We start from the raw sequence: 22,644 nt of genomic DNA, 5'->3' as shown, positions 1-22,644 counted from the left end.
ATCTAATGCCTGATGATCTGAGGTGGAACAGTTTTATCCCAAAACCGTCCTTCCCCTGTCTCCTGTCCATGGAAAAATTGTCTTCCATGAAACCAGTCCCTGATGCCAAAAAGGTTGGGAACCACTGCTCTAGTATATATCTCCCTGTGTACACAGACAAGTGTTTCTCGAGGGTATATATCTAGATATAACCAGCCTTTTCATCCAGCATTAAGTACTGGTCAAAGGCAAGGAACTGGCTGGGCGTGGTGGCTCATGCCTGTAATCCCAGCACTTTGGGAGGCTGAGGTGGGTGGATCACTTGAGGTCAGGAGTTTGAGACTAGCCTGGCCAACGTGGTGAAACCCCGTTTCTAATAAAAATGCAAAAACTAGCTGGGCATGGTGACGTGTGCCTGTAGTCTCAGCTACTCGGAGGCTGAGGCAGAAGAATTGCTTGAACCCTAGAGGTGGAGGTTGCAGTGGGCCTAGGTCGTGCCACTGCACTCCAGCCTGGGCAACAGAGCGAAATCCGTCTCACAAAAAAAAAAAAAGGGCAAGGAACCGAAGGGCATTTCTATCAAGTTTCTCAGTGTTTCCTTACTCTGTGTAAACACAGTGTAAGGTGTAGTGTAAAAACAGAGTTGATTTTTTTCCCTTCAAACCTGTTTTTCCCCCAGTCTTCTTCATCTCATTAAAGTTGTATCCACCATTCACCTAGTTAATCTGGACAAAAAGTTAGGAGTTCATAGGCTTCACTCTGTGCTTTCTCTCATGTCACAAATCCAGTCAAATTCTATCCATTCTCTCTTCAAAGGAAAGCCTGTGATCTGGATGATTGCAGTAGCCTTATAACTGGTCTCCCTGCTCCTACTCTGCCTCTCTACCGTATATATTCACTTGTCTTCCCTTTTTTTTCTCAATACTACTTTTGTAAGATTCTTCATGTCATTGCATATGCTAGAGTTGGTTAACTTTTATAACTTTAGAATATTGTATTCACTAACATACCACACATTATTCTACTCTTAAAAGATACCTGGGTTGTTTCTTATTTGGGGCTATTAAGAACAGTGGTGCCGTGAACATGCTTGAGTACCTCAGTATACATGTTCATTAGTCTTTGAGTGTATACCTTGGGGTAGGATTGCTAGGTCATAGGACATGTCTATATTCAGCTTCACTGGATAATACCAACGTTTTCAAAAGTGGTTCTATGAATTTATACTACAGCTAGCAGAGTGTAAAAGTTTTCATTGTTCTACACCCTTTGTGTGGTCAGACTTTTAAAATTTTTCTCAATCTGATTTGTACATAATAGTTTATCATCACATCATGGTTTTAAAATCCATCTCCCTTATTGGCCATTTGAAATATATTCTTGAGAAGTGCCAAATCAAGTCTTTGGCCTTTTTTCTATTGAAATTATTTTTTTCTCATTGATTTGTAGAAATGCTAAATATATTCTGGATATGAATCCTTTGCTAGTTATATGTGTTACAAATATTTTGTCCCATTCTGTGGCTTGTCTTTTCATGGTACAGTATGTTTGGATGCGTAATTCTAAATTTTTTTTTTTTGAGGCAGTCTTGCTCTGTCATCCAGGCTGGAGTGCAGTGGTACGATCACAGCTCACTGCAGCTTCGACCTCGTGGGCCCAAGCGATCCTCCCACCTCAGACTCCCAAGTAGCTGGGACTAAGCTATCCACCATCATGCCTGGTGAATATTTTTATTTTTGTAGAGTTAGGGTCTCTCTCTGTTGTTCAGACTGGCCTCAAACTCCCGGGCTCAAGCGATCCTCCCACCTTGGCTTCCCAAAGCACTAAGATTACATGAGCAACCGCACCAGGCCCCTGTTATTTTTTACAGCTTTATTGAGATGTAATTCACAAACCATGAAATTCACCCATTATTTATTTATTTATTTTTTGAGCTGGAGTCTTGCTCTGTCACCCAGGCTGGAGTGCAGTGGTGCGATCTCAGCTCACTGCAACCTCCTCCTCCTGGGTTCAAGAGATTCTCCTGCTGCAGCCACCCAGGTAGCTATGGCCACAGGTGTGTGCCACCATGCCTGGCTACTTGTTTTGTATTATTATTCATGGGTATTTAGAAGTATAAATCCTGTTGCCCAAAATATGATGAACTTTTTTGGTTATATCTTATTGTTGATTTCTACTGTAATTACATTGTCATCAGAGAACATACTTTATATTAGTGCTCTCCAGCAGGATTTTCTTCAATGAAGGAAATGTTCTATATCTGTGTTGTTCAATACAATAGCTCCTATGTGGCTATGGGCATTTGAAATATGGCTAGTGCTACTAAGGATATTCCTTAGGATTTTCAATTTTATTTAATCTTACTGAGCTAAAAAAAATTTTTTTATGGCTAGGGCTACAGGCGTGCATTACCATGCCCAGCAGATTTTTTTTTTTTTTTTCATAGAAATGGAGTCTCACTATGTTGCCCAGGCTGGTCTTGAACTACTGGCTGCAAGCAATCCTCCAACATCAGCCTCTCAAAGTGCTGGGATTATAGGCATAAGCCAATGCACCCAGCTTGAATCCTGTTTTTTTTTTTTTTTTTTTTTTTTTTTTTTTAAAAAGACAGAGTCTCACTCTGTTGCCCAGGCTGGAGTTCAGTGGCGTGATCTCGGCTCACTGCAACCTCCGCCTCCTGGGTTCAAGTGATTCTCATGCCTCAGCCTCCCTAGTAGCTAGTGAATTATGCACCACCACGCCATGTAGTTTTTGTATTTTTAGTAGAGATGGAGTTTTGCCATGTTGGCCAGGTTGGTCTTGAACTCCTGGCCTCAAGTGATCCGCCCACCTAAGCCTCCCAAACTGCTGGGGTTACAGGTGAGAATCACCACATCCGGCCCTCCAGTTTGAATCTTAATGAATTTAAATAGCCACATATGTCTAGTGACTACCATATTAGACAGATCAAGCTCTATATGATTTTGGTCATTTCAAATGTACTTTATCATGTGGTATTTGGTAAATTTTTATGAATGGTTCATGTGTGCTTTAAAAGAAAGTATATTCTGCAGTGTTGGGTATAAAGTTATATGCCCATTAGGTCAAGTTTGTTAATCATTTTTAAATTTTCTGTAACTTTCACTTAGATTTTTGTCTGCTTTTTCTAACAATTATTAAGTAAAGCACATGTTAAAGTATATTTTAATCCTATTTTTGGCTTGTATTTCTGTCAAATTTTGCCATATATATATGTATATAAAATTTTTTTGAGATAGAGTCTCGCTCTGTTGCCCAGGCTGGAGTGCGGTGATGTAATCTCAGCTCACTGCAGTCTCTACCTCCCAGGTTCAAGTGATTCTCCTGCCTCAGCCTCCCGAATACCTGGGACTACAGGTGCCCACCATCACGCTGGCTAAATTTTGTATTTTTAATAGAAACGGGGTTTCACTATATTGGATAGACTGGTCTCGAACTCCTAGACTCAAGCAATCCATCTGCCTTGGCCTCCCAAAGTGGCCAAAGGGATTACAGGCATGAGCCACCAGGCCCAGTCAAATTTTACCTTATATATTTTTGAGTCAATTACATAATATATCCCAGTTTCAGAAATACAAAGTTTAAAATCTATGATTTACAATAATACTGTTTCTATGTGCCCACTCACTATATGTTACATTGCTTAAGCGTGATTTACACAATCCTAAATCATATAGAAAAAGTCAGCATTATATTTAAAAGTTAAAATTATACACTTTATATCATGTATATGACTCAGGGCTTCATTGCTCATGGACACTTACATCTCTTACTAATCTTTAGTCGGTGGCTTAAATCCGTGCTTCTTAGACTATCTGTGGTAAAAGACAAGTGTGGGTTTTTTCCCCCAACCCATTACAGTCTGGCATATGGTCCTATCGTGCATGATTTGCTTACAGTTCGTGCCACATGCAACTAACCACGGGAGTTTGACAAAACTTGAACTCATGTATGCTCTGTTCAATGAGACAAGGCCACTGATCACACTCTTGGATGTCATATCCCTGTAAAATTTTCTAAACACTCTCAACTCTGTTCTTATCTCATGGAGACTAGTAACATTTTGTAGACCAGCACTGGCCACGGACCCCACTTTGAATAGTAACTGACTTAAAATATCACAACCTATTTTAGTAATCAAAAAAAGGGAAATTTAGAATTACCATGTTATCAGAAAATTTTGTTTAAAAATCCTAGGTGAAGCCAGTCACAGTGGCTCAGGCCTGTAATCCCAGCACTTTGAGAGGCTGAGGCGGGTAGATCATTTGAGGTCAGGAGGTCGAGAGCAGCCTGGCCAACATGGTGAAACTCTGTCTCTACTAAAAATACAAAAATTAGCTGGGTGTGGTGGCACACCCCTGTAATCCAGCTACTCAGGAGGCTGAGGCAGGAGAATTGCTTGAACCCAGGAGACAGAGGTTGCAGTGAGCCAAGACTGTGCCACAGTACTCCAGCTGGGCAACAGAGTGAGACTCCATCTCAAAGAATAAAAATTAAAAAAAAAAAAAAATCCTAGATGAAAATAAAGGTAAATCTGGTCCATTCTAGGACTCTTTGTTTCTTCTAACAATATGAATGTGTTTCTATTCTTTTTAAACATTTCTGGGTTTAAGCAGTTCTTTTCACTTTACTCTTGTAATGGCCAAAATCAGGTATTTGTAGTAACTGTAGTCTCCATCTTCTGGCCTTGTATTGATGAGAAGCAAAAGCAAAACAACCACCCCAAATTAACTGCTTTTATTCTTTTCAGAGGAAATTATTTTATTTCAAGAAAAATAGGGCCTGGCCCTTTATCTCTGACTGCTCATCAAATTATGGCTTTGCCTATGAAAGACAAATGGAAGGGGAATGAATTGGGATATTCAATAACTGTTTTTATGTGATTTTTCTACTTTCAGGTATCATTCATGGAGATCTTAATGACCATAATATTTTAATAGAGTCCAGCAAGTCAGCCTCTGGAAATGCTGAATATCAAGTGTCTGGGATTTTAGACTTTGGTGACATGAGCTATGGCTACTATGTGTTTGAAGTGGCAATTACCATCATGTACATGATGATTGAAAGCAAGAGTCCTATACAAGTAGGAGGCCATGTCCTTGCAGGGTTTGAAAGCATCACCCCACTGACAGCTGTAGAGAAGGGTGCTTTGTTTTTACTTGTATGCAGTCGTTTTTGTCAGTCACTTGTCATGGCTGCATACTCTTGCCAGCTATACCCAGAGAACAAAGACTATCTCATGGTTACTGCAAAAACCGGGTGGAAACACTTACAGCAGATGTTTGATATGGGTCAGAAAGCTGTAGAAGAAATCTGGTTTGAAACTGCCAAATCCTATGAATCTGGGATCTCCATGTGACTGAGATCTCCATGTGACTAAAAGTTCACTTTCACTTGGGTAATTAAAATAGGACCCAGTCAAATTTTAGGAAGGATTTTCCTGCATAGTTAAAAATCAACTGATGGAATGGATCAATTCTGAATATGACAGAGCACATGAAATCCCTAAGGTCTTCAAGCAATCTCATGACAATTTTTTAAAATTCACAAAAGTACCACAAGCAAGCATATTTTTCTGTGAGTCTCACTTGCCATGTCTATAAAACACATAGAATGATACCATTTTGAATCAGATAATCTCACAAGATCTATTCCAGCCCTGAGATTAATGACTTTTTAAATTTTAAAAATAATATATACATATAGATATATTGACATATTTTAAACATCTGGACATAATATACTGACCTAGATAACATACTACCAGTTCTGTGAAACCTCCTCTGATCTCTCCTTTCTCTAGAATCCCAGTGCATTGTGTCTTTTTCATGGCCCATCACTTTGTATAATGGATCGTGGTTGTGCAGTCATCTTGCCTGAGAGCTATTGGGGCGGAGACCATGTAAAACTTATTTTTGTCTCCTCATCCCTTCTTTTTTTTTTTTTTCTTTGAGACGGAGTCTCACTCTGTCACCCAGGCTGGAGTACAGTGGCGCGATCTCGGCTCACTGCAACCTCCGCCTCTCGGGTTCACGCCATTCTCCTGCCTCAGCCTCCTGAGTAGCTGGGACTACAGGCGCCCACCACCACGCCCGGCTAATTTTTTTGTATTTTTAGTAGAGACAGGGTTTCACCATGTTAGCCAGGATGGTCTGAATCTCCTGACCTTGTGATCTGCCCGCCTCGGCCTCCCAAAGTGCTGGGATTACAGGCGTGAGTTACCATGCCCGGCCTCCTCATCCCTTCTTATCACACCTGTTATTATAGTGCCTTTCCTACAGAGAAGTCTTTAAAAATATTTGAAAATAAATGTGTGCTAGAAGAAAGGATGGAGAAGGCACACACTAAGATGCTTTAGGAGAAAGCACAGACAGCATTCTTGGAGAAAAAATTTTAACTTCTCTGAGAGGGTGGTTGAAACTGGAACTCCAGAGATAGGTGCTGGAAGACCCTGGGAACTGCAAGGAAGCAAATAATGACATCCAGGCAAGGCCACTAACCCCTGAGCTACCTAAATACAATGGTTCCTCTCAGACTGATACCAGGAACCTCCTTAAGCATATATTTTTTAATTCTCTATAATTTGTTTCTTTTTGGATGACTCTGAAGTAGATTGGGTAGACTGAAGCTCACTGTATACTTGGCTGAAGGTATCCCCCTGTGTTTCCTTCGCTGGTTTCTCTTCATGTCTCCTTTAGTATGATTTAGTAAATGGCTGTTTACTATTCTTATGGTTTCAACTATTCATTGTCTACAGATGACTCAAGTCTAGAACCTGGCCATTCAAATACTCAGTAGTTATCTTTCTATATATATGAACAGGCATTGATCCTATCTCCATCTTTCTGTCTACCTACCTAGTCTTCCCAAACTAGATATTTCTCTAAATTGTCTTATATGGTTCATTTTTCACTTCTTTGTCCCTCAATTTCATTTCATTTCATTTCTTTTTCTTTTTTTGGTGGTGGGGCGGTGGGGACAGGGTTTCACTGCAGCCTCAACCTCCTAGGCTCAGGTGATCCTCCCACCTCAGCCTCCCTAGTAGCTGGGACTTCAGGCATGTGCCACCATGCCTGGCTAATTCTTTAATTTTTTGTAGAGATTGGGGTAATACCTATCTCATAGAGTTAATAGAGTTCATTGTGAAGATTTCATAAGAGAACAGTGCCAAGCGCTTAACACAGTGTGTGGCACATAGTTAGGACTCTAACTATTTACTCAATAAATGAACCATATTCCAGGTTACCCAAACTCAAAATATTGGAGTAATTTTTTGCTTGCCTCTCTTATATTCAGTGAGCCCTACCAGTTTTTAGAATCGTAGAATTTTAGGAATCCCTGTCTTTACTGGATTTTTTGTTTGTTTTGGGTTTTTTTGTTTGTTTGTTTGAGATAGGGTCTCACTCCGTCACCCATGCTGGAGTGCAGTGGTGTGATCGCAGCTCACTGCAACCTCTACCTCCTGGGCTCAAGCAATCCTCCCACCTCAGCCTCCTGAGTAGCTGGGACTACAGGCATGTGCCACCATGCCCAACTAATTTATTTTATTTTGTAGAGATAGGGTCTCGCTATGTTGCCCAGGCTGGTCTCAAACCCCTGGACTCGAGCAATCCTCCTGCCTTGGCCTCCCTAAATGCTAGGATTACAGGCGTGAGCTATCGTACCTAGCCTGTGTTGTTTTTTAACAATATATAACAAAAGCCAACATTTATTCAGCACTAAAGTATCTTACACACATTAGCTCACTTAATTTTTACAACAAACCCATGTGGGAAGTACTGTTATAATTAGTTGTCATTTTCAGATAAGAAAATAGCAACTGAAAAAGTAAAAATAATTTCCTCAAAGAGAGCCAGGGCTTTTTTTTTTTTTTTTTTTTTTTTTTTGAGACGGAGCCTTGCTCTGTCGCCCAGGCTGGAGTGCAGTGGCGCAATCTCGGCTCACTGCAAGCTCCGCCTCCCGGGTTCATGCCATTCTCCTGCCTCAGCCTCTCCGAGTAGCTGGGACTACAGGCGCCCGCCACCACGCCCGGCTAATTTTTTTTGTATTTTTAGTAGAGACGGGGTTTCACCGTGGTCTCGATCTCCTGACCTCATGATCCGCCCGCCTCGGCCTCCCAAAGTGCTGGGATTACAAGCGTGAGCCACCGCGCCCGGCCAAGAGAGCCAGGGCTTAAATCAGGTCTTTCTGATGCAGACCATGCTCTTCACTACCACAAAGTTCCATGCTACTTTCTCTCCCTCTCCCTCCTCTCCTGTCCCTGCTACACACACACACACACACACACACTCACACACTCACACACACTAGGAGGAACAAATGAGATCATTACATGAAAGCACTTATGTTTCTCAAATTTAAGGGATTGTGGTTTTTATCTAGGTTGACCATTCAAGCTAAAAACTGGGAACCAGAAAAATGGACTGAAACTTGGGTTTCACTTCCAGGCCCGTGTTGATCCTCTGAACTGATGAAACTGTATAGCTTTCCCCCTTGATTGCCCCTGCTAACATGGATTTTGCTTCACTCAATTCCTAATGCAAATATTGCTGACCACTGTTGATGTTTACATGCTGCATTACATTGATATTTTACTATTTGGTGTTTGTTCTAACTTGTCTCCAACCAATCAATTTCATGTGGTTTATATAAACTCTTTGGTGGCTGTGATGGTTAGTTTTAGGTGCCAACTTGCCTGGATTAAGGGACACAGAGATAGGTATTAAGCATTATTCCTGAGCGTGTCTGTGTGGAAGTTTCCAGAAGAGACTGATATTTGAATCAGTAGCTGAGTAAGGAAGATCCCCCTCACCAATATGGGTGGGCACCATCCAATCTGTTGAGGGCCTGGATAGAACAAAAAGACAGAGGAAAGATGGATTCACTCTCTCTCCTGGGACAGCCATCTTCTCTTGGCCTCAGATAGCAAAACTCCAGGTTCTTGGCCTTCAAACTCCAAGACTTAACCAGCGGCCCCTCAGGTTCTTAGGTCCTCAGCCTCAGACTGAGAGTTACACCATCATCTCCTCTGGTTCTCAAGCCTTTAGATTCAAACTGAAACACACAATTGGCTTCACTGGTTCTTCAGCTTACAGACAGCAATTGTGGGACTTCTTAGCCTCCATAATTTATTTCCATAATAAATCCCCTCCTGTTTATCTACCTATCCATCCATCCATCCATCCCATTGATTCGGTTTCTCTGGAAGACCCTAATACAATACATAAATTAAATATTTATTTTACTTTACCTTCAGGACCTAGCACCATGCCAGGCCCCTAGAAGACCCAGTAAAGATCTGTTGAATAAACTGTAAGCATGAACACACCACTACAAGTGCCAGGTCCTGGTCCTTTCAAACAACGTGGAGAAAACCCAGTTCCAGATTTAGGAATCAATACCATATGTCTGGCAAAGACTCTTTGCTTTTGCAAGTGCCTTCTTCTGTCCAGGCTTTTAGCGCCCCTGGACTACAACAGAACTTTACTTTCTGGTGTTCTTAGTCTCCCTAACCTCTGCACTTCATATTATGTAGGCAGATAAAAACTCTGGTTACATATATTGTGTGTGATGACCAAAAACACTGTGGCTTAAAACTTTAATCATTTTATTAGCTCATGGTTTCTGGCAGTCATGAATTCAGACAGGCCCTGGGACAGTTTGTCTCTGCTCCCCAGTGCTGGGGCCTCAGCTAGGAAGACTTTAAGGCTGGGAGAGATTTGATGCCTGGGAGAGACTCAATCACTGTGTAACCGAACACTCGCTTCTTACAGAGTCCAATTGACAAGGGTGAGGTATAATAGAAAGACAGAATTTATTAACCAAAAATAGTAAAGGGAAAGCAATCGGATTCCTATCCAAATTAACAGCTTCTATTTTTAGGAAGAAGGCAGGGGTTTAAAAAGAGAAAACTTGATAAGGAAGGCATGCAAGAACTGGGCTGAGTATAGTGTCTGTGTGTCTTATTCTGGTGGCTATCTTGGGTCCTGGTCCACCTGGACCCTGGGCTGATGGCATTTCGACAACAGCCAGGTTGTTAACTAGCTGCCTTGAAGTAATCTCTGGAACTTTGCAGCTGGGTCTCCAGACTTGGTCTGTGTGTCTCAGGATTGACCCCTGGAACTTCTAGGAAGACACCTAATTAGATACTAGTAGACAGTCAGATAAATGTGAAGGGAGTATATACAATGAGAAAGGGAGGGATGTGGACTCTAGAAAAGGTTTCTGCAGTTTGCTTCAAGGTTATATCTTTAAACCCAAGGAAAAGGGGAAAAAACTTTTTAATGCAGTTTGAAGCCAAGCTGCCTGGTTACAACTGGGTACTAGGATCATCTGGAGGAATCTTCACTCAGCTGTCTGGCAGGTGACACTGGGACTTCATCTAGGCTGTTGGCCAAACACCTCTCCATGCGGCCTTTGCTTCCTCACAGCATAGTGCCTGGGTCCCAAGAACGACCATCCCAAGAGGACAAGACAGAACCATATCACCATTTGTGATTTGCTCTTGGAAGTCACATGATATCACTTCCATTGTAGTCACAGGCTCACCCAGATTCAGAATAAGGGGACACAGAACCTCTCAGTGGGAACCATCTGTGGCACATTGTAAGAGGAACATGTGGGATGAGAGATGTTGAGGGTTCATCATCCTAAAACATCACTTTAATCCTGTCTTCCCATTACTGACCAAAACAAATTCTGGCATTAAAGGCACTCTATACTTCGGCCTCAAATGCCTTTCCTTACTTCCTGTATTATCTCCTCCATTCACATCAGACCGAACTATTCAGTCACCCACACTTGTCAGACTCATTCTTCTCTTGCCCTTTTTCTCAACTAATCCCTCTTTTGACCTGAGAAATTCTACCTCTCACTTAAAAATGACTGTTCACTAAATTCCGCAGAATGAACTAAGGTGGCAGGCAGGGGCCCTCAGAGGTGCCATAAGTTACACCACCTGAGGATGCTTTCAGAGCACCACCTGCGTGTGGCTCTTTGCCATCTTGCCTTGGCTCACTTCCCTGTGTGCTTGGAAAGTAGAGACGATAGGCGAGACCTCAAAATGCAACTTTCTTCCAAGCTATCTCCTTTTCAAAGCCCAGATCCCCCAATAATTTTGCAACCAACATGAAGAGGACAGAGTTTCTGCCCAATGGGCTGCTTTTTGGGAGAGACTGTGAGCAGATGACTTCATATGAACCCAGATCTAGTCAACCTTCTAGCCTGAAAAAACCTAAAATGAATAGTAGATAGTTTACATAGGGACCGAGGCTGAATGAGCAAAAAGGTGGAGAGATGGATAATGAACACATAAGTATGACAATTTCAGTAAAGAAGATAAAATGGTGCCAGTATATGCTGACGGTAGGGTATTGCTTTAACTATGCTGGTCAGGGAAATCCTTTCTGACTGGTGAAAAGCAGAGAAAGAGACCAAGGTGAAACTTCCCCCAAGAGTGTGAACCTGATCATATTTTTTTTTAATTCTTAGAGCCAGTGTCTTTCTCTGTCACCCAGGCTGGAGTGCAGTGGTGCGATCATAGCTCACTGCAACCTCAAACTCCTAGCGTCAAGCCATCCTCCTGCCTCAGCCTCCCAAAGCGGTGGAATTACAAGCGTGAGTCACCATGCCCGACCCTCATCATATACATATATATATTTTTTGAGATGGAGTCTCAGGCTGGAGTGAAGTGGCGCACTCTCGGCTCACTGCAACCTCCGTCTCCCAAGTTCAAGGGATTCTCGTGCCTCAGCCTCCCAAGTAGCTGGGATTACAGGCGTGCACCACACACCCGGCTAATTTTTGTAATTTTAGTAGAGACGGTTTCACCATGTTGGCCAAGCTGGTCTCGAAATCCCGACCTCAGGTGATCCACTCGCCTCGACCTCCCAAAGTGCTAGGATTACAGGCATGAGTCACCCGGCCTTACTTATCATAATGTGTATGTCCAAAATGTATGCATCAGCAGTAAAAGTGAAAGCCAGAATGAAAAAGGAAGGTGATGAGAGGGGTAAAGTCTCATGTGGTTGGAACCATTTTGGGAAACAGGACAGGAATGATAGCAATTAAGAAGCCGGTCCACACTATTTGCTATCCTAGGTCTTAATAGTGAAGAGAAAGTGAAAGCAGAGCGCCAAGGGTTAAGAGAAAGAAATTAGCTATTCCACCTCCTGGTTAGTTCCTGCCCTCCTCCCCATGGCACAGCAACTCCTCCACCTGCTGAGGACCCCAGCCTAAGCTGCAGCGCCCCACAGTCTCAACAAGCCCGCGCCCCAGCTCCCACGAGGGCCACGGGTTCTAGCTCCGCCCCGCAAGGAGGACTTCCGCGTCCTCGGTCGTCCGGCACCCCCGCCTAGCGGTTCTGCGCATGCGCGGGGGCCATATTAGCAGCGGTTATTCGATAAACGCTGGTGGTTTTTTCTTCCGCGGAGTTAAGGGTTCCTTGGACATCTCAAGTCTTCAGGGTCTTCTATCTGGTGAGCCTTTGGCCCCTTGGGGCCCGCGGAAGCTTGGCCGCTCTCCCCTTGGGCGGGGGTCGTGAACGTCAAGACAGTCGGTCCCGGCCTGCAGTTGCCGCCGAGGAGCCGTGGGCACGATGACTCTGCACCGCCTCCTCGGTGACGCACCGGCTGCCGGGAATGGCCCCCGCCGGCCGCCGTCGGGGGCTTCCCAGTGCCAAGCCTGGACGCCGGGGCCCGTGAGGGGGCGGGCTGAGGGTAGGGGGTCTGTGGGCAGGACCGAGGAGTTGGGGCGGCTTCCGTCCTCGGGAGTTCGGTACGTGAAAGTTAGCTCTCCCGGAGGTGCCGGTGAACTCAAAATTGTGCTGTGCCTGGCGTCAGGCGTGGAGACAACAGAAAGTTCTGCTTACGCTCGAATCAGAAATCCCCGGCGAGTTTTTCTGTGTCCTCCCTGCTTCTCTGCTCTGTGCCATCCTTACTTTGCACCTTCCTATTGCAATTACCTCAACCAGTTCGCTGCCCTCGGTCTCTCACCAGCCGGAGTGATCATTTAAAATGCCAATCAGTTCCTGTGGGCCTTGGGAATCATTCAGAGGAGCCCCATTGGCTGAGAGAGAAAATTCTGTTTTTACCTGGGCACGCGGGCTCTCCAGGATTTGATTCCAGCTTACCTTTCCAGTCTTGATTCCCTATATTCCAGTATTTGGAAATGTGGGCTTTGGACTGAGGCTTTACCAAATAACTCTGAGCACCCAGTATTGCCTTTTGCACGAATGGTACTGATGGTGCCCAAGATAACTGCCTCCACCTCCAAGTTCAGGACCCAGATCACTCTCTGGGGAAGGCCTCAGCCTCTTGACTTGGCCTTCAAGGCTCTGCGTGATTTGGATACTCGCTTAGCTCTTATTTATATATTTTTAAAAACATCAGCAGTTTGTCTCATGCCCACTAAGCTATCCTGCCTCAGTACCCTTTGTTCATACTTTCTGCTCTGTCTGGAATGCCCTTCCCTTCTTTCTTCCCCTGTTTTTTCTCTTAGACCCAAGTGTTCTCAGCCTTATTTCTGCCTCTGCCGTCTCTGATTTACTTTCATTTTCTATATCAGTTTCTCAAAAAATACTTTCTTGATTTTTTCATCATCCCTATTCCCACCCTACCCCCGGTTTCTCTTTCCACATTATAATCTGTGACTGTCTCTCTCACCTAACTGCCAGTATTAGCTTTTCAGGACAGGAACTGGTTTTACACATTTTGGTATTCCAGCATCTAGCATAATGCCTGACACTTAGCTGAATAAAGGGAGTAAACAAAACAGATTTGTAAAGTCAGCAAATGCTTTTTAATTTGTGAATCTTATTTTAATGATCATCTGATTTTCTTTTTACAGGAACTATATAAAGTTCAGAAAACATGGTGAGTTAATACACATGCCAATAAACTTGCCTGATAAACAGTATTGCTTGTACTCAGCTTACAGACTTGTGTGGGAAAATTGAAATAGAAGGAAAGCATTGAGAAGGTGCCTTTTTTCTTGTCAGTTTCCTCTCACCTATTGAACTTTGTATACCAGGATAGGTTTTGTAAGATCATTTGTAGGCTTGCAGGAGTTGGCTTACTTTCAGTGGGTAGGAATCACTCGTGTTTTTCCTTTGCAGTCTCGAAGATATGACTCCAGGACCACTATATTTTCTCCAGAAGGTAAAATAGAAATTGTTTAATCTGCCTCAAGTTTAAAAATAAATGTGTTAGACTTTTAGAAAAAAAAAATTACAAACTTTTTTTGGTAGTTGCAAAGTTCATCCTTTTTGTACTTTGAAGCAATTATGGTCACCAGGTTGATTATACCGTAGAAGAGGGAAAGTGGAAATTTGTTTCTAGCTTGCTTCATTGCTGATTTCTTTTGGGCCGGTGGTGCAAGAGCACAGAGGAGAGTCTTGGCTTCTCACTGCTTTTGTTTTGTAGGTCGCTTATACCAAGTTGAATATGCCATGGAAGCTATTGGACATGCAGGCACCTGTTTGGGAATTTTAGCAAATGATGGTGTTTTGCTTGCAGCAGAGAGACGCAACATCCACAAGCTTCTTGATGAAGTCTTTTTTTCTGAAAAAATTTATAAACTCAATGAGTAAGTGAGATTTTAGGAAAGAGTTAAAAAAAAATCTCACTTTCTCACATAAGTGGGATCTGTGTAATTTGGGAGGGCTCTTCCGTGCCGTGTGGTAGAATTGAAGTTGTGCCTTTATTTTGCTTGAAACCTGTTTGAGGCCTGGTACCATGTGTTACTCCTTTTAAGTGCAGGGCAAACACTTAGTGGAGAAACTAGCATTGTGTAATGATAAGAGTACAGATTTAGTAGTCACACAGATTTGGGTTCAACTCCAGGCTTCACCCATGCAGGCTATGTGACGTTGTACCAATTATTTAATTTCTTTGGGCCTCAGAGCCTCCTAAAGTGGTTGTGGCAGTTTAATGAAATAAAATGGGCCGGGTGTGGTGGCTCACGCCTGTAATCCTAGCACTTTGGGAGGCCGAGGCGAGTGGATCATTTGAGGTCAGGAGTTCGAGACCAGCCTGGCCAAGATGGTGAAACCCCGTCTCTACTAAAAATAAAAAATTAGTCGGGTGCGGTGGTAGGCGCCTGTAGTCCCAGCTACTCGGGAGGCTGAGGCAGGAGAATTGCTTGAACCTGGGAGGCAGAGGTTGCAGTGAGCCAAGATCGCGCCACTGCACTCTAGCCTGGGTGACAGAGCGAGACTCCATCTCAAAAAAAAAAAAAAGAAAATGAATGAAATAAAATAGTATAGTATCTGGCATTTAGTAGGCCCTCGAAGTATTGTTTAGAATAGCTACGCAGGATTTTGTTGAATTACACTGAATCTTACTAAAGAACAAGCCTCTTGGAGTTCTCGGAAGAATTTAGCCAAGCCTTGTACACTGTGTGAGATGTTTGTTATATTTGGGTGTGCAGAACTTTGCAGCTCATGGAGAGCTGGCCGTGCTAAGTAGAGACTTTCCCTTCAGTGGTGGTGGGCTTGGTAAATGCTGATTATCAGGGCCTTTTGATGAACTTGTCCAAAGTGGTGTCACCCCTCCACAGAGCCTCTGTTGGGTCCACTCAACAGCTGGCAGGCTTGGCTAGGCGTAGTCACAGGGCAAGTCTCAGCTATAAGAGAGTCAGGGCAGCCCTCAGGAAATGGGCCCCAAAAAATGAAATGTACCTCTAGTGGGAGCCTAACCCTGTACTTCCTAAGCAGGTTTGTAAACCCTCCTGCCATTGTCCCCTGTCACCTCTATCAAGCCAGCCTTTAGGAAATGAATATTACTCAAGAGCAGTCTGTCAAGCAAAATTTTTTTTTTTTTTTTTTTGAGACAGATTCTTGCTCTGTCACCCAGGCTGGAGTACAGTGACGCCACCTTGGCTCACTGCAACTTCTGCCTCCCGGGCTCAAGTGACCCTCCCACCTCAGCCCCCCAGGTAGCTGGGACTATAGGTGCGCACCACCACACCCAATTAGTTTTTGTATTTTTTGTTGAGATGGGATTTCGCCATATTGCCCAGGCTGGTCTTGATCTCCTGGGCTCAAGCCCTCCATCTACCTCGGCCTCCCAAAGTGCTGGGATGACAGGCATGAGCCATTGTGGCAAGCCTATCTTTTTATTCTTTGTTGCTGAATCTTCTTGAGATTTGCTTTAGCTTCTTGGCATTAATTCTGTTATCCCATTCACAGGGTGGTAATGATATATACATCTGTTAAATAACTTAAAGGGTGCATTTGTTTATCTTTCATGTTGAATGACATCAAGTAAACGTCTCCTACAAAGATAAAACTTTTGTAGGTTTTTTCTGAAGGAAGTAGCTGTTGTGAAGCAAATGTAGTGAATTTCTAATAGAATTCTGTGCTTTTTAATACTTGTAAATGCACCTTGCAAGCATCTTCCCTGCTTACAGATCAATGTCTTTTTTTCTTCAAGGGACATGGCTTGCAGTGTGGCAGGCATAACTTCTGATGCTAATGTTCTGACTAATGAACTAAGGCTCATTGCTCAAAGGTATGTTCATAAATAGCATAACTGATGGTACAGAAATTAGTTTTGATGTTTCTTTCTTTCTTTTCTTTTTTTTTTTTTTGAGACAGCGTCTCACTCTGTTGCTCAGGCTGGAGTGCAGTGGCGCCACCTCGGCTCACTGCAACCTCTGCCTCCTGGGTTCAAGCAATTCTCCTGCCTCAGCCTCCCAAGTAGCTGGGACTACAGGCATGTGCCACCACACCTGGTTAATTTTTGTATTTTTAGTAGAGATGGGGTTTCACTGTGTTAGCCAGGATGGTCTTGATCTCCTGACCTCGTGATCCGCCCACCTCGGCCTCCCAAAGTGCTGGGATTACAGGCGTGAGCCACTGCACCTGCCCTAGTTTTGATGTTTCTAAGGAGAGCTCGCTTTTGCAAAGATTAAAGTCATTAAAAATCTTTGAATTGAAAATTACAGATTTTTTTCAATCAAACTTATAAAATATTATTTACTATGAGAATATTCAGATGTTGACTTGTTCCCTCCCCTTCAAATTACAAATGACTGTTAGGTTGTCCCCGTGGCATAGATTGCTTTTCACAGAATATTTTCCTTAGAGTCTGTCTGTGGTTTAGAGAAAACTACTAATGTGCCCTTCTCTTTATCCTAGGTATTTATTACAGTATCAGGAGCCAATACCTTGTGAGCAGTTGGTTACAGCACTGTGTGATATCAAACAAGCTTATACACAATTTGGAGGTACTTAATTTTTTTGAAAATTTTATTCCAAAAAGTTAGGACATTTTATGAGTTATAACCCATTTGAGGTAGTAAAAAATTGAAAATAGACCCTTTGTTTTAAATTAAATTTAATTTTTTTAATTGGCAAATAAGAATTGTACATATTCATGGGGTACATAATGATGTTTCAGTACACATAATGATCAGATCAGGGTAAATGGCACATTCATCATCTCAAACACTTCTTTGTGTTGGGAGCCTTCCATATCCTTCTAGCTATTTGAAACTAATATGTTACGGTTAACTATATTAATCCTACAGTGGTATAGGACACTAGAATTTCATACATTCTTGCTTCATGAATGAACGTGTTCCTCCACCATGTAGATTACCCTAGTTTTATTAATAGGATATTGAAAGTCCAAAACAACATTTTCAAATTTGGAAACTAACTGCTGTTTACATAATAATGAAATTCAGCATTGGTGCTTTGTTCCCTCTCCTGGCTGTGTCCAAATTGTAGAAACAAAAGTGGAATTTGTAATGGAGCTTATCTATGGAAGCCAGAATACAAAACAGTTTATGAATGCTTAAGTTCACAGAGTAGGGTTTAGCTACCTTCACTGAGCTCAAGTAACTATAGTGATTCTAAATTTAGATTATTGATATGTTTGGCCTTTTTTCTTTGTTAAAGGAAAACGTCCCTTTGGTGTTTCATTGCTGTACATTGGCTGGGATAAGCACTATGGCTTTCAGCTCTATCAGAGTGACCCTAGTGGAAATTACGGGGGATGGAAGGCCACATGCATTGGAAATAATAGCGCTGTGAGTATTTTTGTTGTGCTATAAAATCTAGCAGAATGTCTAATAACTGCCATAATTTTGCCGTGGTGATTAATGTAAACAGTTTTTTAAGATAGCTACAACAATCTTAATGTGATATGGAAATATCTGTGATTTCTGTTGGTGACAGCATTGCTGGTATAGCTCATATACTGGGGTTCGTTAACTACATTAATAAATGCTAATTTTCAGTTAGGAGTTGTGAAATTAGAAGTTGTGATTTTGTTTCACATCCTAGTTTACAGATCCCCTGTATTCTATGACAGACCCCTTGGGAGACTGAGGACCCCAGGTTAAAGACACACTTTATAGAGCATCAGTACCCCCTCTTCTCACCCCGTGCCATGTGTGCCCTCCCCGTCATCAAAATTATGTATATGGGCCAGGCATGGTGGCTCATGCCTGTAATCCCAACACTTTGGGAGGCCGAGGCAGGCAAATTGCTTGAGCTCAGGAGTTCAAGACCAGCCTGGGCAACATAGCAGAACCCCATCTCTACAAAAAATACAAAAATTAGCTGGGTGCCATGGCATGTGCCTGTAATCCTAGCTACCCAGGAGGCCAAGGTGGGAGGAGGAGCACCTGAGCCTGGAGAGACTTGAAGATACAGTGGCTGAGATCATGCCACTACACTCCAGCCTGGGCAACAGAGTGAGCCCCTGTGTCAAAAAAAAAAAAATCATTGTTTATACTTGTAATGCCAATAATAATTCAGGCATTTTTCTTCTAGACCAATATATGTTTCTAAAAAATGTAAAAACTTAAAATTCTATGTTGATTCATGTTTTATAGGCAGCTGTGTCAATGTTGAAACAAGACTACAAAGAAGGAGAAATGACCTTGAAGTCAGCACTTGCTTTAGCTATCAAAGTACTAAATAAGACCATGGATGTTAGTAAACTCTCTGCTGAAAAAGGTAATTCATATCCTCTCCTTTAATTCTTTCGACTGAGTGAGGGAAATTAGCAGCTGTTAAGTTTTTTGTTTTTTTTTTGAGCTGGAGTCTCGCTCTGTCACCAGGCTGGAGTGCAGTGGCGCAATCTCGGCTCACTGCAACCTCCGTCTCCTTGGTTCAAGTGATTCTTCTGCCTCAGCCTCCCGAGTAGCTGGGACTACAGGCTCGCGCCACCATGCCCAGCTAATTTTTGTATTTTTAGTAGAGATGGGGTTTCACCATGTTGGCCAGGCTAGTCATGACCTCCTGACCTCAGGTGATCTTCCTGCCTCAGCCTCCCAAAGTGCTGGGATTACACAGGCGTGAGCCATTCGTGCCCAGCCAGCAGCTGTTAAGATTTTAACATGTCATCCTAGTTCATTGACACAGCCACCTTATGAATTAGGTGATGTTATCCCTGTCTTCTAACTGAGGACACTAGGGCTTAATGAGGTTGAGTTGACCAAGATCAACAGTGGTAAATTGTGGAGTCACAATCTCACACTGTATTCCAAACTTAAAGGCTTGATACTGAACAATCTCATTACTCACAGATAGACATCCTGCACTGTGCTACTTTTAGTTAACAGTTATCAAGTCTTCTCATCAATGATATCTTTGCTTGTGTGTATGTATGATAAAGCATATGTATGTAGTTATATATTTATACATAGGTTTGGTATACTTTACCAGAGATACAACATTTGCGTGGGTTGTGATACTCTCTCCTGTTCTTCTTAATCTACTAATCTCTTATTTTAAGCTTATGTTAGCAATTCCAAATACCTTGTTCAACTTAAGCTATGTGACTATATAAAAGAATATTTCAGTCGAGCTTGGTGGCTCACGCTTGTAATCCCAGCACTTTGAGAGGCTGAGGTGGGTGGATCACCTGAGGCCAGGAGTTCCAGACCAGCCTGGCCAACATGGTGAAGCGCCATCTCTACTTAAAATACAAAAATTAGCCAGGCATGGTGGTGCATGCTTATAAATCCCAGCTACTTGGGAGGCTGAGGCAGGAGAATCACTTGAACCTGGGAAGCGGAGGCTGCAGTGAGTTGAGATCATGCCACTGCACTCCAGCCTGGGCGACAGAGAGAGACTCTGTCTCAAAAAAAAAAAAAAAAAAAAATTTCTAAATGTTTTTCAGAAATTGTGGTAAATTAACATGTTGCTTTATGTTAGGACAGTTTAGCTCCTGGTGTTCCTTAGAAAATGCCATTTACAGCCGGGCACATTGGCGCACCCCTGTAATCCCCAGCACTTTGGGAGGCCGAGGTGGGTGGATCACCTGAGGTCAGGAGTTCAAGACCAGCCTGGCCAACATGGTGAAACCCCCGCCTCTACTAAAAATACAAAAAATTAGCCGGGCGTGGTGGCGAGCACCTGTAATCCTGCTACTCAGGAGGCTGAAACAGGAGAATCGCCTGAACCCAGGAGGCGGAGGTTGCAGTGAGCCGAGATTGTGCCATTGCACTCTAGCCTGGGCAACAAGAGCAAAACTCCATCTCAAAAAAAAAAAAAAAAAAAAATGTCATTGACATGCAGATTGCCCTCTTTTGTCTACTTCCACACAATTTCAAGGAAGCACTACTCAGTTTCCCCGGCACAAAAAAATTCCTTCCCCTTTAGGTATCGGTCTGCTTTTCTCGGCCATTTCATGCCTTTGTTCTTTTTTTTTTAAGAGACTTGAAAAGTCCATAAAAAATAAGCTATTATTACCAGTTGAAGATTCTGGCTGAGCCCTCAGAGGTTCCAACAGTTCCGTCTAATCAGCACAGCCAATAGCAGGCCAGCAATAGCAATTGGTCGATTATACTTTTTCTAAGGGAGTGACAAAATGGCTGAGGAGACGATATTTAAGTAAAAATTATAATTAAAACATTACAAGATCAGACGTATATTGTTCTCATAAAAGGGAATAATGTTAAGTATAAAACATAGGAGAGTGCTGAACTAACGTTTCAGTGATGTGGCGAGCATAAACCATGCCTGCCTATTAAGTTTCTCTGCTAAGTATGCCTGCCTGCCTGCAATACAGATAAATGTATGTGTTTGTTTTTAGTGGAAATTGCAACACTAACAAGAGAGAATGGAAAAACGATAATCAGAGTTCTCAAACAAAAAGAAGTGGAGCAGTTGATCAAAAAACACGAGGAAGAAGAAGCCAAAGCTGAGCGTGAGAAGAAGGAAAAAGAACAGAAAGAAAAGGATAAATAGACAGAATCAGAGATTTTATTACTTATTTGGGGCACCATTTCAGTGTAAAAGCTGTCCTACTCTTCCACACTAGGAAGGCTTTGACTTTTTTTAACTGGTGCAGTGGGAAAATAGGACATTACATACTGAATTGGGTCCTTGTCATTTCTGTCCGGTTGAATACTTTATTGTAATGATGATGGTTACTCTTCATGGACATCTTAATCTTCCACACACATCCCCTTTTTTTGGAATAAAATTTGGAAAATGGAAATGAAGGAAAAATTTTCTGTAGCAGTGATTGTTAAATATACAAAAAGTGACAAGGCGATTACCTTTTGCACACTGTGGCTTACAGTCCTTTCACAAAAATGGGCACGTTCCTCAGGCTGGCCAGATTATTCATCTCTGTCTGCGGGGATTGGTTTGAGAATGAACACGTGAGCTCAACAAAGCCAGAATTGATGTGTGGGTGTGGATCTCGCAGCTAGGACTGAGGCTGCCCACAGGCAGCAGCTCAAGCTGCGTGGAAGATGAGGTGTAGAAGTTAAGGCCACAGAGGAAAAGTGGAACCAAGAGATGAGAACAGTTACATGTTGGCTGAAGGGAGCTCTGTTGCTGGGCTTTGTTCAACCTCCGTTCCCTTGGGTGTCTGTGGCTTCATGACAGAAGTGATACAGGGCAGTGGTACTTAATGCGTAGCCATGGTGCTTTAGCATACCTATGCAGATTCTGATGTCCCATCCCAGATCTACTGAATTAAAATCTCTGAGGGTGAAACCCAGTAATCTGTTTTAACAAGCTCTGCATGTGATTTTTAGGAATGCTAAGTAAAACTTTAAGAAGTTTTTGTTGCATATTAGAATCACCTAGGAAGCTTTTGCAACTTGTAAGCATGCTGTATCAATTAACTCAAGCTCTGTGGTGGAACCCAGATATTAACATTTCTTGAACTCTTCAGGTAATTTCCATCAACCAGGATGAGTGCATTGAGCCATCATTTACCCTTCTCTCAGCTGTTGTCAATCAAATATGGGATCCCAGTCTAATTTCTCATTGTTGATTTTCTTAATGCAGCTCCCTGCAGTTTTCTGTATAGGCTAAAGTATTTCCAAGCCCTATTTGCAGCACTTTTTTGAACTTCTAAATTATTCTCTTACTCTGTACAGCTGGTTCTCGTTATGTTTGGTAGTTATGTTCTAAAGTCACCACAAAAACTAACAAATACTGAACTCTTGCACCTAGGGAAAGTACTGGGTTAGTGTCCTACAAGCCGCTGGTCACATTTTTATCAACTGATCAGTACATAGCCTGTTTTTTGTGTATTTCTACTTAAAGACACCTTTTTAAATGTATATTGTGGATTCATTAACATAGAACTCAGCCAACAGCTCTTTATGTGAATGTTTTTGTTTTGTTTTGTTTTTTGAGACTGGGTCTTGCTCTGTCACCCAGGCTGGAGT

At 42.5% G+C, this 22,644-nt stretch overlaps 2 protein-coding genes across 8 annotated transcripts in view; both read left to right on the top strand.

Moving 5' to 3' along the window:
* HYKK (hydroxylysine kinase) overlaps positions 1-9,338 on the top strand; it is a 30,224-nt gene extending 20,886 nt beyond the window's left edge. The window contains exon 5 of one of the 3 annotated variants that reach the window (XM_055277571.2): positions 9,254-9,338. In XM_055277571.2, the coding sequence (XP_055133546.1) occupies positions 9,254-9,255 (2 nt within the window). In that variant the 3' untranslated portion in view covers positions 9,256-9,338. Of the gene's footprint in view, positions 1-1,565; positions 1,803-4,895; positions 8,595-9,253 lie in introns of those variants that run through there. The other 2 variants (XM_055277570.2, XM_063638658.1) reach the window with 2 other exon arrangements.
* A 3,025-nt stretch (positions 9,339-12,363) lies between these two features.
* On the top strand, positions 12,364-21,466 carry PSMA4 (proteasome 20S subunit alpha 4). Of its 5 annotated transcripts, none has more exons than XM_055277573.2 (9): positions 12,364-12,473; positions 13,843-13,868; positions 14,111-14,153; positions 14,418-14,580; positions 16,428-16,505; positions 17,135-17,223; positions 17,900-18,030; positions 18,841-18,964; positions 21,048-21,466. In XM_055277573.2, exons 2-9 carry the CDS (start codon positions 13,866-13,868, stop codon positions 21,200-21,202), a joined length of 786 nt encoding a protein of 261 aa, XP_055133548.1. In that variant the 5' UTR covers positions 12,364-12,473; positions 13,843-13,865; the 3' UTR covers positions 21,203-21,466. The 5 variants fall into 5 exon arrangements, with proteins under 5 accessions (XP_055133548.1, XP_063494729.1, XP_055133549.1 ...); XM_055277574.2 differs by lacking the exon at positions 12,364-12,473 and adding an exon at positions 12,749-12,771; XM_055277572.2 differs by lacking the exon at positions 12,364-12,473 and adding an exon at positions 12,824-12,885.
* Positions 21,467-22,644: the final 1,178 nt, after the last annotated feature.

The sequence above is a fragment of the Symphalangus syndactylus genome, chromosome 5 (assembly GCF_028878055.3).
Source record: "Symphalangus syndactylus isolate Jambi chromosome 5, NHGRI_mSymSyn1-v2.1_pri, whole genome shotgun sequence".
Classification (NCBI taxonomy): Eukaryota; Metazoa; Chordata; class Mammalia; order Primates; family Hylobatidae; genus Symphalangus; species Symphalangus syndactylus.
The sequence above is the reverse complement of the archived record's forward strand: the minus strand, read 5'-3'. Positions and strand labels throughout refer to the sequence as shown.